The following is a 15,862-nucleotide window of genomic DNA, read 5'->3' as shown; positions in this document are numbered from 1 at the left end:
ATTATTGTAAACCATCCCGAGGTGTTGAACTGAGAGATACCAAATTTCTTTATGTGTAGACTCCTAAATGATTGTGGATGTTAGATTGTATGTTTTAAATATTGATCTTTTTTTTGTGTAGATTGTTCTTAAGTTGTTTGTCTATTTAACCCTCTGGAGTCTGAGGCTGATTTGGGGCCCGGAGAAGTTTTGACATGCCCTGACATTTGTGCTTTTTTCAGTTGTTCATAAACATATTAATGGAAAAAGTGTCATTACACTGTATTCAGCACAAACTAGGCTACAATAATATGTGAGGAACATGTATGTACATGTTTGTGTTTTTGAAGGAATAACATTTATGCGTGGTTATTGAAAAAACAAAAAACTTAAGTCACTGAAATAAGGCCAAAAAAAGTATAGTAAATCTGTGTTTACAATACTTTAGGGTATTGGAGGTTGTAAACTAGAGTTTTTGCTTCAAAATTATGTAAAAAATTATGCTGCCTACTCTTTCATATAAAACAATATATTGATTTAGTTTTTGTAAGACACTTTTTGCCAAGAAGCACAGTATGCGTGGAGGCGTGAATCACCACTGAATAATGGGCCATTCTCACCTGAGAAGACAAAAGAATTGCATAGTAATGAGCTGAAATGACTTGCATATTAATGAGGCATTTCAGTCAGGTAGGCTGTGAAAAAAACCTTCTGTGATGTCTCAAGCTCATCATGATATATAAAACATACAGAAAAATATTATTACAATATAAAGTAATGGTTTTATATTATACTTTAAAATATAATGTATTTCTGTGATGCAAAGAGTCTGAATATAGGCTTTTAGTTTAAAAGCATGCACATTTGGAGAAATATTGGATTCTCATATGCTTATGTCAATTTTCTATACAGAGGAGTTATATTTATTTAATATTCATTGTCATTACTATGAGCGCTGGTGTTTTCAATTCATCCTTGAAGTCGGAGGGCGCTCTCTGTGCATTTTTAGTCCACAAATTCATCTAAAAGAAGAAGAGGCTATTCCATGAATGGATACTGCAATTCATACTGCAGCCGGAGGGCGCTAAAGAAACAAAAACTCATCTAAAATTCATCTGTAGAAGAAAAGAAAACAGGAACTAACTGCATGTCTTCTAGAGCTCCCTAACCATCACTTTTACATCCAGATAAACACTTTTGAAGACAATAAATACACGATTGAGACGATGAATGCATGAATTTGCATCTGAATAGCGCTGGCTCCGTGGGTGTGGCCGCATTAGCGGATAATGAGCTGAATCACAGACTTCTGACATGGCTCTCTTTTCATACAGATTACATAAACACAGAAGGTTTGTTTTCAATTTGACTTACATGATTTAAAACCTGACATCTTAACGTTTTTTTAGACATAAGTTTAATTTTTCTGTGATTATTATTCACTAAGTTACAGTTCATTTTCTGAGAACTATCAGATTGGACTTGGTTCAGAGGGAGAGGAGAGATCACGCATCATGTTAGTTTTCTTTATTTTACAAAAAGCACAACATTGTGTTTTTACTCTGAGTGTATACAAATAAAAGAAGATATTCTATAGTTTCAATTGATATATTACTTATGTCTCTATGACAAAAAATGACGGAGTATTTTAAGTCTGTTTTGCTGCAATGTGAAAAAAACCCTGCAAAACGCGCCGGCGCGTTTTCAGACCTCAGAGTGTTAATACTGATGTTTCACTGTAAGAGCAAAATAATTCAGCATTTAAAAAATCTGTACTAATGCTGAAAGGTCAATAAAACAATAATCCAGACTGATTGTGGTTGTGTTTCATACCTGTGCTGGAGGTCGGGGAGCCCAGTCCACTTCCTGGACCAACACTGTCCGTGTCACTCAATGTAGACGGCCAGGACTTATGAGCTTGATGATGGTCTCTACCTGCAATGACAAATCACAACACATATGTCCACATAATCACACTTTAAAATGACAAATCATATCAAATAACCTAAATATTGTGACTGCAATGATAAAAACAGCCTGAAGGGGTGATCACACTGACAGCAATCTCTTCTGTTTATAAGGTAAGAAGATATGTTGTGTGTGCGGCCCCTAAAAGCTGATTTTGGTTCATTTATTGTACAACCCGAATTCCGGAAATGTTGGGACGTTTTTTAAATTTGAATAAAATGAAAACTAAAAGACTTTCATATCACATGAGCCAATATTTTATTCACAATAGAACATAGATAACATAACAAATGTTTAAACAGAGAAATTTTACACTTTTATCCACTAAATGAGCATCAGAGATGCTAGCTTTTGAACTAAACGCTGATAACACACTGGAAGGTCTCCCTCATCTTTAGCCCGGAGGACATGGCGTCCGTGATTTCCAACAAGAATGTCAAATTTGGACTCGTCTGACCATAGAACACTTTTCCACTTTGAAAAAGTCCATTTTAAATGAGCCTTGGCCCACAAGACACGATGGCACTTCTGGAACATGTTCACATATGGCTTCCTTTTTGCATGATAGAGCTTTAGTTGGCATCTGCAGATGGCACGGCGGATTGTGTTTATTGTGACATCCCTTCTATAGCTAATCATGTTACAGATCAGATATCAATTAACTTAATTAGTTGCTAGATGCTCTCCCAGCTGAGTCTTTTCAAAATTTCTTGCTTTTTCAGCCATTTGTTGCCCCCGTGCCAACTTTTTTGAGACTTGTATCAGGCATCAAATTTGAAATGAGCTCATTTAGTGGATAAAAGTGTAAAATTTCTCCGTTTAAACATTTGTTATGTTATCTATGTTCTATTATGAATAAAATATTGGCTTATGTGATTTGAAAGTCTTTTAGTTTTCATTTTATTCAAATTTAAAAAACGTCCCAACATTTCCGGAATTCGGGTTGTATGTAAAACTGACCTTGACTTCGTCTTTGTTTAACCACAGCGCCCTCTCCATATCCCGCCTCCTCTGTGGTGGGAGGAGCTTCAGAGCTGTTCTGCCGCTGGTCATTAGAGAGGCTGTTGTTCCGGGTTCGAACATGCCTGATTAGGATAAAAATGATTTCATCATTTCCTTATTGCAACACATTCCAAATTATTTTGATCAATCATGCAGCCCTAACATCAACTGTAAATTAAACATGCAAAGTAGTGAGGTCATGTGACAACAGTGTAGCACGGAACTGTTTGAAACATGCACGGTTCATATTTTTTTAATAGTTTACTAAGTATTCCATTCTGAATACAGTCTTGTTCTAACAGGAAGTGGTCTTACTGGTGGCTGGACGCAGAGTACGGCTCAAACTGGTACTGTACGGGCAGGTCTGTGCGGAGCTGCAGGTTTTTGACGTATGAAGCGTACTGCTGACCCGGATCGTACAGCTTACAGCTCTCACAGAGCGTCTGGAAATGCACCGGCAGTGCTGCTGTCTGCACATGCATCGTCTGATAGTAAGAGATGGTGCACTGGACAGAGAGAAAAAGGATTCATTAAATACAATCATCCCTATTCATATACCAGATGTCCTAAAAGGTAGGCAGGATTAGGATTTGTGTGTCCCAAATACAGTATACGGTACAAATACAGTTTTTGGCAAATATTACTTACAACCCTTTGTAAACCTTGTAACCCCTTTAAAGGACTCAGCATATTTATCTTGCACACAGTCGTGTCCACACAGCGTTCACAAGTATACTCGAGTGCAGATGGACGCGGTTGACACGCAGTACAATTGCTTTTTATACCCTACCAGACATCTGAGGGCAGCACTGAGTCGAAAAGTAGCGGATCCGCCATTGCCAGTGTTGCCAAGTTCATGGTTTTCTTGTGGAATTGGGCTACTTTAACACTGTTGCTGTGGGTTGTTTTTCATCTCCTGGGTTGAAGCGACCCCAAATAACATGATATTTAGCCTTTGGAATGTGAATTTTAACCACAGGAACCCGCCAAAAACACGGATTTTAACCCCGGAACACGATTGGGCTAGTTTTGAGTAGCTATTGGGCGGGTTTTGTTGTGAAAACCTGGCAACCCTGGCTGCATCCGAAATTGCATACTTCCCTACCATATAGTAGGCAGAAAAAAGTATGTGATAAAAGAAGTATGTCTCGAAGAGTATGCAGAAAGTACACGGATGACCTACTACTTCTTGCGAGATTCGGAATTGTGCATACGATGGACACTTTAATATCCCATGAGGCCACGGAATTTGCCATTTTAGCTGTGTGAGATTCTCCAGCTTTGTTGTTGAGCTGTTAAAGCTCCGCCCTCTTCTAGAAAGGTGGCCGGAAGCAGCAGCTCATTTGCATTTAAAGGGACACACACAAAAACAGTGTTTTTGGCAGTGAAGCGATGCATTTGACTCTGATAGGTCACGTGATAATGACATCATTGCAAATCTAGTTTACATTCATACTACACACTCATACTATAATATAAAACATACTTTTTTAGCTGTTGTGAAGTAATTACTTACTCAAAATAAGTACCTACTCAAAAGAGTATGCGATTTTGGACACAGCCAATGTTTAGAACAAGAACCAAAACAAAAAGTCTTCTTTGACTACTGCACAGTACATCATAACTGTGCCTACTGCCACCTGGTGGACTCTTCTGTCTCAACATTCACCTTGCGCATGTGCTGTATGTGCAAAATACGCGGATGGATTGCAGAGATCCTCCCGATAAGGCTGTCGAGGTAAAGGAATTTCCTTTGAGGTGATTTTGAATGGCTCAATATCATTGCCCTTGATCACTTGGAATTCACTATGGAGCTGATTTATTATTTAAACCCCTTTTTTACTTATGAATTTGTTTTATGCACCATTCTTAGTTGTTGGAGAAAATATATAAAATCCTACAGGTACGAAACAAAAAAATATCAATACTATAACCTTTGTGAACATAAGGTAGCTACAAGTATCTCACATCTCTAATTAATATATTATACACTATTATGTGTTTAATTCTCAGAATTATTAATATATCATACACTTCAGTTATGTGCTGTGATGTCACAATCAAGTTGAATTGTGGGATGTATAGTTGCTTGAAGTGTACATTAGTATACGGTCTGCCCATATAAATTTCCCTTGTCCACTTCACGAAGTGGAATTTGCTTCAAAATGGCAGCGGGGATTCCCCTTTGAGGGGAAGTTCTTAAGGAAATTTGCGAGTGCGTGTCTAAAAGTGGAGTGGAACGAAGCCTGTGTGTGTGTGTGTGTGTGTGTGTGTGTGTGTGTGTGTGTGTGTGTGTGTGTGTGGAGGAGCTGCCTGAGCTCAACCTCACCATCTGACACAGAAAGCAGCACGATAGGCTAAAATGTTTGTGAAATTCATTTTTAAGTTAACAAACATGCATGTAAACACAACTGGCAATATACTGCGTCACCAAAATATGCGCGAAAAGTTGGCGATTATCCCTACCTTCCGATGATTACATCACATGGACAGTGCGCGGATCTCCACAGAACGTGGACTACTGATGTATACTTTGGGCTGTGATAGTACTGGCATAATGTTTTTGGGAACAATTTCACTTATGTCACTTTTTTCATATTAAAACAATGGGAATGGAGGTTTTTTTTTTCTCATTACAATAAAAATATCTTTAATTGTCCTGAAAATAATATCAAAATCCTAAAATGATCCTACATTTTATATACAAATAAAGACATATATGACTCTCACCGCTCGCAGGATCTGGTCTGTCTGTCTGATGAGTTCTTGGATCTGTTTGAGCACGTTCACCTTCATGTCCTCCAGCTCCTGCTGCTGAGTCGTGGCGTCAGCGATGCAGGTGCGATATGTTGCCTCGGCCTCCTCCGCCTGTGGACACAAACACACACGAGACTTGATATACTTCCTCTAGCTTGCTTGTCGTAAAGGGGTTATATCAAGAAAACTACTTTTTTTTTTTTTTTAATTAAAGGCAACCACAAATACTACAATAATGTATCAATTGCAGAAAAAAAAAATTTGCAGATAAAAAATTTAAATAATCAAATTTTATATCAAAAATAAAATGTAGGAGATGAAGCCTGTAAAGCGAATCTACCACCAATCTATGCAACAAAATGTTGGTTACCTGCACGTGACCGCAAAACAAATTCACACTCCCCTACACAAAATGTGTGAAATTAGCTCATGTTAGATCATTTCCTGTTTGAGCTTGCTGACCTTGTTGCGTGCTTCCTCTTCTAGTCGTCTCTTCTTGTCCAGGGCTTTAGTGGTCGAGCCACTTCCTGTTCCGCTTTGTTCCTCTTCAACCTTATTGGCTACTGTCCGAGCTCTCTCGTACTCCTCACAGCGGCCCATGTACAAATGACGCGCCTTGCGGAGGTTACTCTCAGCATCAGCCTGATGAACACAAAAACACACAAATCTTTAAAGCATCAACACAGATATACATATGAGTTATTTAGTTTGTTTAGTTTGTTACCAGTTTTCTCTTGGCTCTCTGCCACTGCTCTTTAATGTCTCTGCGCTTCTTCTCATGTTCCTGTCTGCGTTGTGTCATGGGCTGAACGAGAAAGAGAGAGGGAAAGAATCTTTTAAAGGTTTAATTTCATTTGTTTTTTTGTTTTTGTTTTTTTTCATTAGACTTACTTAGGTGAATCACACAAAATCTGCCAAGAACAAAATATGACCCTGGACCACAAAACCAGTCATAAGGGTCAATTTTTTTGAAATTGAGATGTATATATCATCTGAAAGCTGAATAAATAAGCTTTCCATGGATGTATGGTTTGTTAGGATAGGACAATATTTGGCCGAGATGCATTTTATTTGATATAATTATTTTGAAAATCTGGAATCTGAAAAAAAAAAAAAAAAAAAATCAAAATATTGAGAAAATCGCCTTTAAAGTTGTCCAAATAAAGTCCTTAGCAAAGCATATCCACTCACAAAAACACATTTTTTATATATTTACGGAAGGAAATGTACAAAATATCTTCATGGAACATGATCTTCACTTAATATCCTGATGATTTTTGGCATTAAAAAAAAAATCGATAATTTACAAATATACCTGTGCTCAGAGGTGGGTAGTAACGAAGTTAATTTACTTCGTTACATTTACTTGAGTAGTTTTTTGGAAAATTTGTACTTTTTAGAGTAGATTTAAATGTGGGTACTTTTACTTTAACTTGAGTAGATTTGTAATGAAATATCTGTACTTTTACTTTGCTACATTTGGCGACGTTCCTCTCGTTACTTTATTTTAATTAATTACTGTACATGTTAAGAAATGCGTAGTTTATTGTCTCTTTTTTCATGAACGATGCCCCATTCACAAATGAATCACTCTTTTGAGTCGATTCTGTTCAAAGACTTGGTCGAACAAGTTGGCAAAACTGTCTATATTGGTTCGCGAATCAGTTTGAATGATTTGTTCAGTTCCTGCACGCGCTGAATCGTCTGAAGCGGTTTCTCACTCGGAGCGTTGGATGAAGTGGCAGTGGACCTACAGTCAATTAAAAGCAAATCTGCAAATGCATCCAACTGTTTGCCAGCGATGAAGATCTTTATTAGTTGATCTGCGTATGCTGTCTGTGAACAATTCAACAGGTAGGCCGATTTCATTTGATTTCAATTCATGATACAGCCAATAGCCGACATTTTACAACCAACAAGATTATTACGCCACGATAACAGAGTAGGCCTATGTATGTAGCATTTCTTTACCGTTTTTGTGGACATACAGGGAGTGCAGAATTATTAGGCAAGTTGATTTTCTGATCATATTTTTTTCCCAAGCACATTTTACCAATTCCAATCCACATCAATCTTAATAACTACTATTAATATTGTTTTTAATCATTTATAAGTGATATATAATTGTTCATGAAGGCTGGAAATGAAAAATGCCTTATATTCAGGTGTGCAGAATTATTAGGCAAGTTTTCTTTTACAGGCAAAATGAGCCAAAAAAGAGATTTAACTCAGACTGAAAAGTCAAAAATTATTAAATACTCATGAGAAGGACGCAATACTAATGCAATACTAGAAATTGCAAAGTTAAAGCATGACCAAGGGACAGCAAAATGCTCATTGGGTCAGCGGGGTCAGACAAAAACAGGTGGAAAAGAAAAGACACGTTAACTGCAAAATAATTAAGAATTATGTGTGAAACCATCAGGAACCCTTTAGTCTCCAGCGCCACCATTTTCCAGAACTGCAACCTACCTGGAGTCTCCAGAAGTGCAAGGTCTCAGGATCTCAGAGACTTAGGTTAGCTAAAGAATCCTAAAAAATGACCCGCACTTGATAAGAATCACAAGCTGAAGTGTTATAAAATACATGAAGACTGGGTTTTTATAGGCCTTATAAACAGACAGCTTGAGAGTGACTCCTGAAGGACCAGCACCACATCCTCTTGTACCACTGTTTGAAGAATTTATCTTCCAGAATCTGGCAGTAAGTTTTGGAAGATCATTTTTAGTCCATCTCTGCAAGACAGACATTTCAGGATAAGAGATGGACTAAAAGTGAACTCAAACACCTTACTGCCAGATTCTGGATAAATTCTTCAAACAGTGGTACAAGAGGATGTGGTGCTGGTCCTTCAGGAGTCACTCTCAAGCTGTCTGTTTATAAGGCCTATAAAAACCCAGTCTTCATGTATTTTATAACACTTCAGCTTGTGATTCTTATCAAGTGCGGGTCATTTTTTAGGATTCTTTAGCTAACCTAAGTCTCTGAGATCCTGAGACCTTGCACTTCTGGAGACTCCAGGTAGGTTGCAGTTCTGGAAAATGGTGGCGCTGGAGACTAAAGGGTTCCTGATGGTTTCACACATAATTCTTAATTATTTTGCAGTTAACGTGTCTTTTCTTTTCCACCTGTTTTTGTCTGACCCCGCTGACCCAATGAGCATTTTGCTGTCCCTTGGTCATGCTTTAACTTTGCAATTTCTAGTATTGCATTAGTATTGCGTCCTTCTCATGAGTATTTAATAATTTTTGACTTTTCAGTCTGAGTTAAATCTCTTTTTTGGCTCATTTTGCCTGTAAAAGAAAACTTGCCTAATAATTCTGCACACCTGAATATAAGGCATTTTTCATTTCCAGCCTTCATGAACAATTATATATCACTTATAAATGATTAAAAGCAATATTAATAGTAGTTATTAAGATTGATGTGGATTGGAATTGGTAAAATGTGCTTGGGAAAAAAATATGATCAGAAAATCAACTTGCCTAATAATTCTGCACTCCCTGTATAACTTAATTTATACATTAAATAAGCTCTTATTGTTCAGAGAGTATTATGGTAATTTGTGGATAGCCTATTGCGCAATGGCGGCGCGGGTGACCTGTTCGTCTTGAAAATTAACGCCTTTGCATTGACACAGTTGACCAGTTTACATGCGCCTGCAGAAATATACATTTGATTACATTTTGGAGAACAGAGAGAAGAAGATCCGTCAATGTGTATTTGATCATTGTTTGTGTTCAGATGTTCAGAGGTTATGAGCGCGAGCACATCGAGTTTCTCTCTTCTTTCAAATTTAGCTGTATACGTTATTATACAAACAAAGCAAAAGATATGCAATGATATCCGGGTTACAGATGCCAGAAATAACGCTCGTCTCTTCTGTGTTTGTTGTAAAGATGCTAATTATGATAATAATTTAAATATCTATCTAAATAATAACATGCTATTATATATATAGGCTACATTAAATATATATATACAGTACAGTCCAAAAGTTTGGAACCACTAAGATTTTTAATGTTTTTAAAAGAAGTTTCGTCTGCTCATCAAGGCTACATTTATTTAATTAAAAATACAGTAAAAAACAGTAATATTGTGAAATATTATTACAATTTAAAATAACTGTTTACTATTTTAATATATTTCACAAAGTAATTTATTCCTGTGATCAAAGCTGAATTTTCAGCATCATTACTCCAGTCTTCAGTGTCACATGATCCTTCAGAAATCATTCTAATATGCTGATTGCTGCTCAAGAAACATTTAATGTGTACAATTGTACAAAATATTTGTGTACAATATTTTTTTTCAGGATTATTTGATGAATAGAAAGTTCAAAAGAACAGTGTTTATCTGAAATCTAATCTTTTGTAACATTATAAATGTCTTTACTGCCACTTTTGATTGATTTAATACATCCTTGCTGAATAAAAGTATTCATTTCTTTAATTTCTTTTCAAAAAAATAAAAATAAAAATTCTTACTGACCCCAAACTTTTGAACGGTAGTGTATAATGCTACAGAAGCTTTGTATTTCAGATAAATGCTGTTCTGTTTAACTTTCTATTCATCAAGGAATCCTGAAAAAAAAAGTACACAACTGTTTTCAACATTGAAAATAATCATAAATGTTTATTGAGCAGCAAATCAGCATTATAGAATGATTTCTGAAGGATCATGTGACACTGAAGACTGGAGTAACGACGCTGAAAATTCAGCTTTGCATCACAGGAATAAATTACTTTGTCAAATATATTTAAATAGAAACACAGTTATTTTAAATTGTAATAATATTTCACAATATTACTGTTTTTTACTGTATTTTTAATTAAATAAATGTAGCCTTGGTGAGCAGACGAAACTTCTTTTAAAAACATTAAAAATCTTAGTGGTTCCAAACTTTTGGACTGTACTGTATATATATATATATATATATATATATATATATATATATATATATATATATATATAAATAATGTAACTAGTAACGAGCTACTTGAGTAGATTTTCATTGGATACTTTTTTACTCTTACTCAAGTAACTATTAAGATTATTACTCTCACTTTTACTTTGAGTACATATTTCTATAAGTACTTGTACTTTTACTTGAGTAGTTTTTGGATACTCTACCCACCTCTGCCTGTGCTATTTATGACTGGTTTTGTGGTCCAAGGTCACAAATGAGAAATATGGGAAATAATAATAATTAAAAAAAAAAAAAAGCTTCGTAATGATCCAAAAATTAGGCTCATTTTTTATATAATAATATAATAAAAAATAAATAATAATAAACAATTTTATTAATTTATAATTTATTTGTAATAATAATAAATAAAAGATAATATTATAATAAAGATATAATATAATAAGATAATAATATAATAATAATATAATAAATAATAAAAAATATATATATATATATATATATATATATATATATATATATATATATATATATAAAATTTTAAAAACATTTACTGTAAAAATATTTAAACATAGATTTATAATTTATTTTTTCACAGTTTTTCTTTTAATTATACTCAATACTATATGTAAATAATAAATTTAAATACAATATTTAAAATATTTATTGTATTATACAAATATTTATAAACAGATTTATAATTATTTTTCAAAATATAATTTTTTTTTTCTTTTGATTTAGCGAAAGAAATTAAATCATTATTAAATTATATCATTGAATAGTTATATTTATAAAATAACATTGCCAATGTATGTTCAATGTACTTTACTACTTTTGGTTCGTAGCTTGTGCTTTTTTAAAAATGTTTTTTGACTGAAATTGAACTATGTTAAATAATGACTAGCATTTCACTTGGCAAAATTCAGATTCAAAGTAGCCTGACAATGGTAAAGTGCATTTTAATTTCTGGCCGACAGAAACAAGGGAAGTGAAGTATTTATTTTTTCACATTTTTTCTTTTAAATAAGGGGTGAAATACTATATGTAAATAATACATTTAAATACAATATTTATTGTATTATACAAATATTTATAATTATTTTTCAAAATGTAATTATTATTTTTTTCTTTTGATTTAGCGGTGAAATGTGACCCAGACATTTCTTTGTTTCACCCACTTTTGCAAATATACTTTCACACTGTCATCTTGCTGTAATGTGTGTTGCCAGAGCAGGTGGTGTGGTACCTGTAGAAACGAGTGTGTGTAGATGTTATTTGTGGCTTGCTGTAAACCGCAGCTCTGCTCTGAGTCCTGCTCGAGAGCCAGAGAGAAGATAGACAACAACGGCATGTGTTCCTGACAGAGAGACAGAGAGAGAGAGAGAAGATTGAGAAACCTCCTTTACTGTATGCTGTACACTGTAAGCATGTGATATTAAATAATGCACATATTAAATAAATATATAAAAATATTCAGTATCAATTACAGGAATAGATCATATGATAATGATAACTCTGTTTTTAAATTAAAATGATAATTCTGCCATGATCCATTCAAACTCTGATCTTTCCTTTTTGTTTGTTTTTTCAGTAAAATAAGTCGACGGTGTTCAAAAATGACTAAAACACTATAAAATTATCCTGAACATAACTAGAAATAGTCTATATGACATTTATTCTATATTTAATGTGCTTGGAAGATACTGTTAAAATTGTACTGATCCCTTTTAAGGTATTTTATGATAGTTTTAAAGACTTTTAAGGTGTCTTTTAAGATGATTTTTCACGGTCTGGGTAATTTTTAAAGCTTTTACAACATAAGCTTCACTAGTGTCATTTCAATCTGCAGAAACACAATGTACCTGTATGATGTTTTGTTTGCAGGACTGGTAGAGTCTCTGAAGACCTTTAGAAAACTCGTTCTCTGTGACAGAAAAACAAGACGAAAAGTGTCATGAAAACATAATGGGATGGTTTTTAAATGCATCTGTCTAGATGGGCTGTTCAAGTTATTACCAGAAGCCATTGAAATGCTTATGACAGTAAAAACACATGGATTTCAAAAATCACCAATAAAATAAACAGCATGGCATTACCGAGAGCGATTCTCTTGTCTACGTAGCTGATGATGTCCTTCATGTATTTGGCGATAAATTTGGCATAATTCAGAGCCGAGTCCACGCCACCTTCACTGCGCTGCAGGAGGATATCAACTTCCTGTGGACTCACTGCCAACACACACGCTAAACATCAGCCACCGCATATATGAACAAATAACACTTTTAAATGAAAAATAGCGGTGTTCAGAATGGAATATGAGAGTGATGCATATATAGTATATACTGCTTATTATATTTTTGAAAGGCAGGTTTTCATGCTTGATTATTTTCCTCATATTCTCCATTGTTGCAGCTCCTCTCTTCCCAGTCTGTCAGTAACGCTCTGCACACTATGCATAACATGTACTTTCAAAAACAGAAGTTGGTATGCCGTTCTGCTCATAACTAAAGACAATAAAAAGAGTGAATGACTCACTGCAGTCCTGATGGTCGTATTTTCCTCCTCCTTCAGGACCCTGACCTGATGACACCCTGTACAGGTCCTCCATAGACTGCACACATTCACAAGACAGAGGCACGGCAACTTATTACATATTTTCTTTTTTTGAAATTAACATGCACTATAAATTAAACAGGGTGGCTTGTAATTTCACGGTGATCTTAAAGCCGAGGTCAACATCAGATGCATGCGGTGAGACAGTAGTCTTATCACTTCCTTTTCTGAGGGCTGTTGGGTAGATTTGGCTCTTCCCTTGCAGTATTACTTCACCTTTTAGGGACTGATATTACCTTAGAAGAGGCGGTTATCAAACACACTCTTGTAAAATGCTCTCGCACTGTAAATCAGATTCATTCTAGTGAATCGGTTCATTTGTAATGATTCACTTGAACACGAAGTTGTCCTGAGCTAACAATTTAAATTCCTCTGATGGTCACATGACATGCAGGTAAACAATAAAGTGTTTTATTTAGATTGTTTTCATAAAAAAAATATATTTTACATTTTTATGATTTAATTACTACATTTTCATGAACTCACAAACTCTCTGCATCCTGGGAAATGAACGTAAGTGAACTGACTAAAAATAAAATATTAGATCTTCTTTTATGTACTGAAATATTTAGTTAAATGCTGCAGTTCATTTCTATGTTTTAGTTATAGCAGTTATTAATCATTATTTAAATGATTATCTGTTACATATAGTGTTGTCAAAAATATATGTTAGATATAATGTTGAATCAAAACTAAATTATATCATTGTATAGTTATATTTATAAAATAACATTGCCAATGTATGTTCAATGTACTTTACTACTTTTGGTTCGTAGCTTGTGCTTTTTTAAAAAGTGGGAAGTGAATTATTTCCGCGAAACAATATTAGTGGCTCTTCTGGACAGTCAAAATGATTCATTTGTCATCAGTGATGTGTTTCTCGAAAACTTGAGTCTGTATAGAGGTGTGGAGGAAACAATATGCTTGCAAGACAACTCAGGAAGCGACCCAAACACACGCTTCTAACAACATCCGCACTGCGTACACACACACACACACACACACACACACACACACACTCACCCTGCTCTTTTCTGTCGGCGGCAGGGACAGAAGAGTACTGCTGTCAATCTCTCCCATCAACAACTCTGAAACACTGATAAATAGATAAAGAAATAAAAAAGACACAAATGAGTCCATGTTTCTTGTCTAGTAAGAATATAGCGCTATAAAGTGCATGTGGAGCAGCTCCAATCATTTGAAATGTTTGAGTTCATATTGAGGTCTCTGAATTTCGATTGCATATGTTGGTGAATTTGAGCACAGTTTGAGCCACTGTAGAGATCTCTTCTAAAAAACAGAAAAGTGTTAATTTCCTCTACATTTAATCTTTTAGATAAAAGATATTAAAGAGATGAAAATCTTCTTCTCTATTTTTCAATAATCATTGTAAGATAAAATCTGCATTTGGTTGTGCAAGACGAGGATGTTATGAGGGTCAATGCAGAGTAGTCAGAGTGTCACATGTGAAGAGGGCGTTACAGAAGAGGTCTTAAAGGTACAGTGGCAAAAAAATGAAGTTTCATTCTACACTTACATTATATTTATGCATTTAACAGATGCTTTTATCCAAAGCAACTTACAATAGAGAAAAAAAGCAATTTGTCACAGAGACAAAAATATTTACAAAAATTTTAGAGAGAAGGTAGAAAATGATCCAACATTATAAGTTATATAAGTTATATATATATGGGGATTTACATTACATTAATTTATTTTAAATAATATTTATATATTGAAATATTTGAATAATATATATATATATATATATATATATATATAAATAATGTAAATAATAATATTGCATTACATAAAATTAATTGAATTTAAAATAATATTTTAATTTAGTTATACATGTATATAATTAAAATATAATAAAATATATATAATTAATATTTATTTATTTAATCATATTTAATATAATATTTCCTCAATTTTCAATATATATTATATATTGAAATATTTGAATAATAATATATAAGTAATATATTAAATGTTTATATATATATATATATATATATATATACAATTTAAAACATAATATTTTTATTACATAAAATTAACTGAATTTAAAATAATATTTTAATTTAGTTATACATGTATATAATTAAAATATAATAAAATACATATTTAATTAATTAATATAATTAATAATATTTGAATAATATATAAAGTAATCTATTAAATGTTTATATATATAATATTATATATATATATATATATATATATATATAAAATGTAACAAAAATATATAATATAATGTATTTTATATCTAAATATATATCTACACAGACTTTATATATATATATATATATATATATATAAAATAATATATTAAAATTATTAATAATTAATTATTAATAATATTTTAATTTAGTACATATATACACAATTAAAATATAATCAAATACATATAATTAATATTTATTTATTTAATCATATTTAATATAATTATCTTATAATTTAAAATAAAGAAAAAGAGCAGGTAATCTGTGAATGCAGAGCGTCGGGTCTTACTTGCTGCTGAAGGCCACGGCAATGGTCTCGATGGCCTTCTCAAAGTCTTTCTTCTGAGCGTCAGTCGTGCCTTCATAACTAAACCCTGACAAACAGAGA

General features: G+C 33.5%; 1 protein-coding gene across 2 annotated transcripts in view; it reads right to left on the bottom strand.

The window, feature by feature from the left end:
- Positions 1–15,862, bottom strand: part of arhgap45a (Rho GTPase activating protein 45a) — a 39,882-nt gene that overhangs the window by 9,869 nt on the left and 14,151 nt on the right. For both annotated transcript variants that reach the window (XM_048164499.1, XM_048164500.1), the window contains exons 4-15: positions 15,764–15,848; positions 14,270–14,342; positions 13,169–13,244; positions 12,730–12,861; positions 12,496–12,557; positions 11,880–11,990; positions 6,431–6,511; positions 6,169–6,348; positions 5,680–5,817; positions 3,265–3,455; positions 2,908–3,032; positions 1,813–1,914 (exon numbers count right to left, since the gene is read on the bottom strand). In XM_048164499.1, coding sequence (XP_048020456.1) covers positions 1,813–1,914; positions 2,908–3,032; positions 3,265–3,455; positions 5,680–5,817; positions 6,169–6,348; positions 6,431–6,511; positions 11,880–11,990; positions 12,496–12,557; positions 12,730–12,861; positions 13,169–13,244; positions 14,270–14,342; positions 15,764–15,848 — 1,356 coding nt within the window. The remainder of the gene's footprint in view (positions 1–1,812; positions 1,915–2,907; positions 3,033–3,264; positions 3,456–5,679; positions 5,818–6,168; positions 6,349–6,430; positions 6,512–11,879; positions 11,991–12,495; positions 12,558–12,729; positions 12,862–13,168; positions 13,245–14,269; positions 14,343–15,763; positions 15,849–15,862) is intronic.

The sequence above is a fragment of the Megalobrama amblycephala genome, linkage group LG17 (genome assembly GCF_018812025.1).
Source record: "Megalobrama amblycephala isolate DHTTF-2021 linkage group LG17, ASM1881202v1, whole genome shotgun sequence".
NCBI classification, from domain to species: Eukaryota; Metazoa; Chordata; class Actinopteri; order Cypriniformes; family Xenocyprididae; genus Megalobrama; species Megalobrama amblycephala.
Note: the sequence above shows the minus strand (reverse complement) of the source record. Positions and strands in the feature narration are given on the sequence as shown.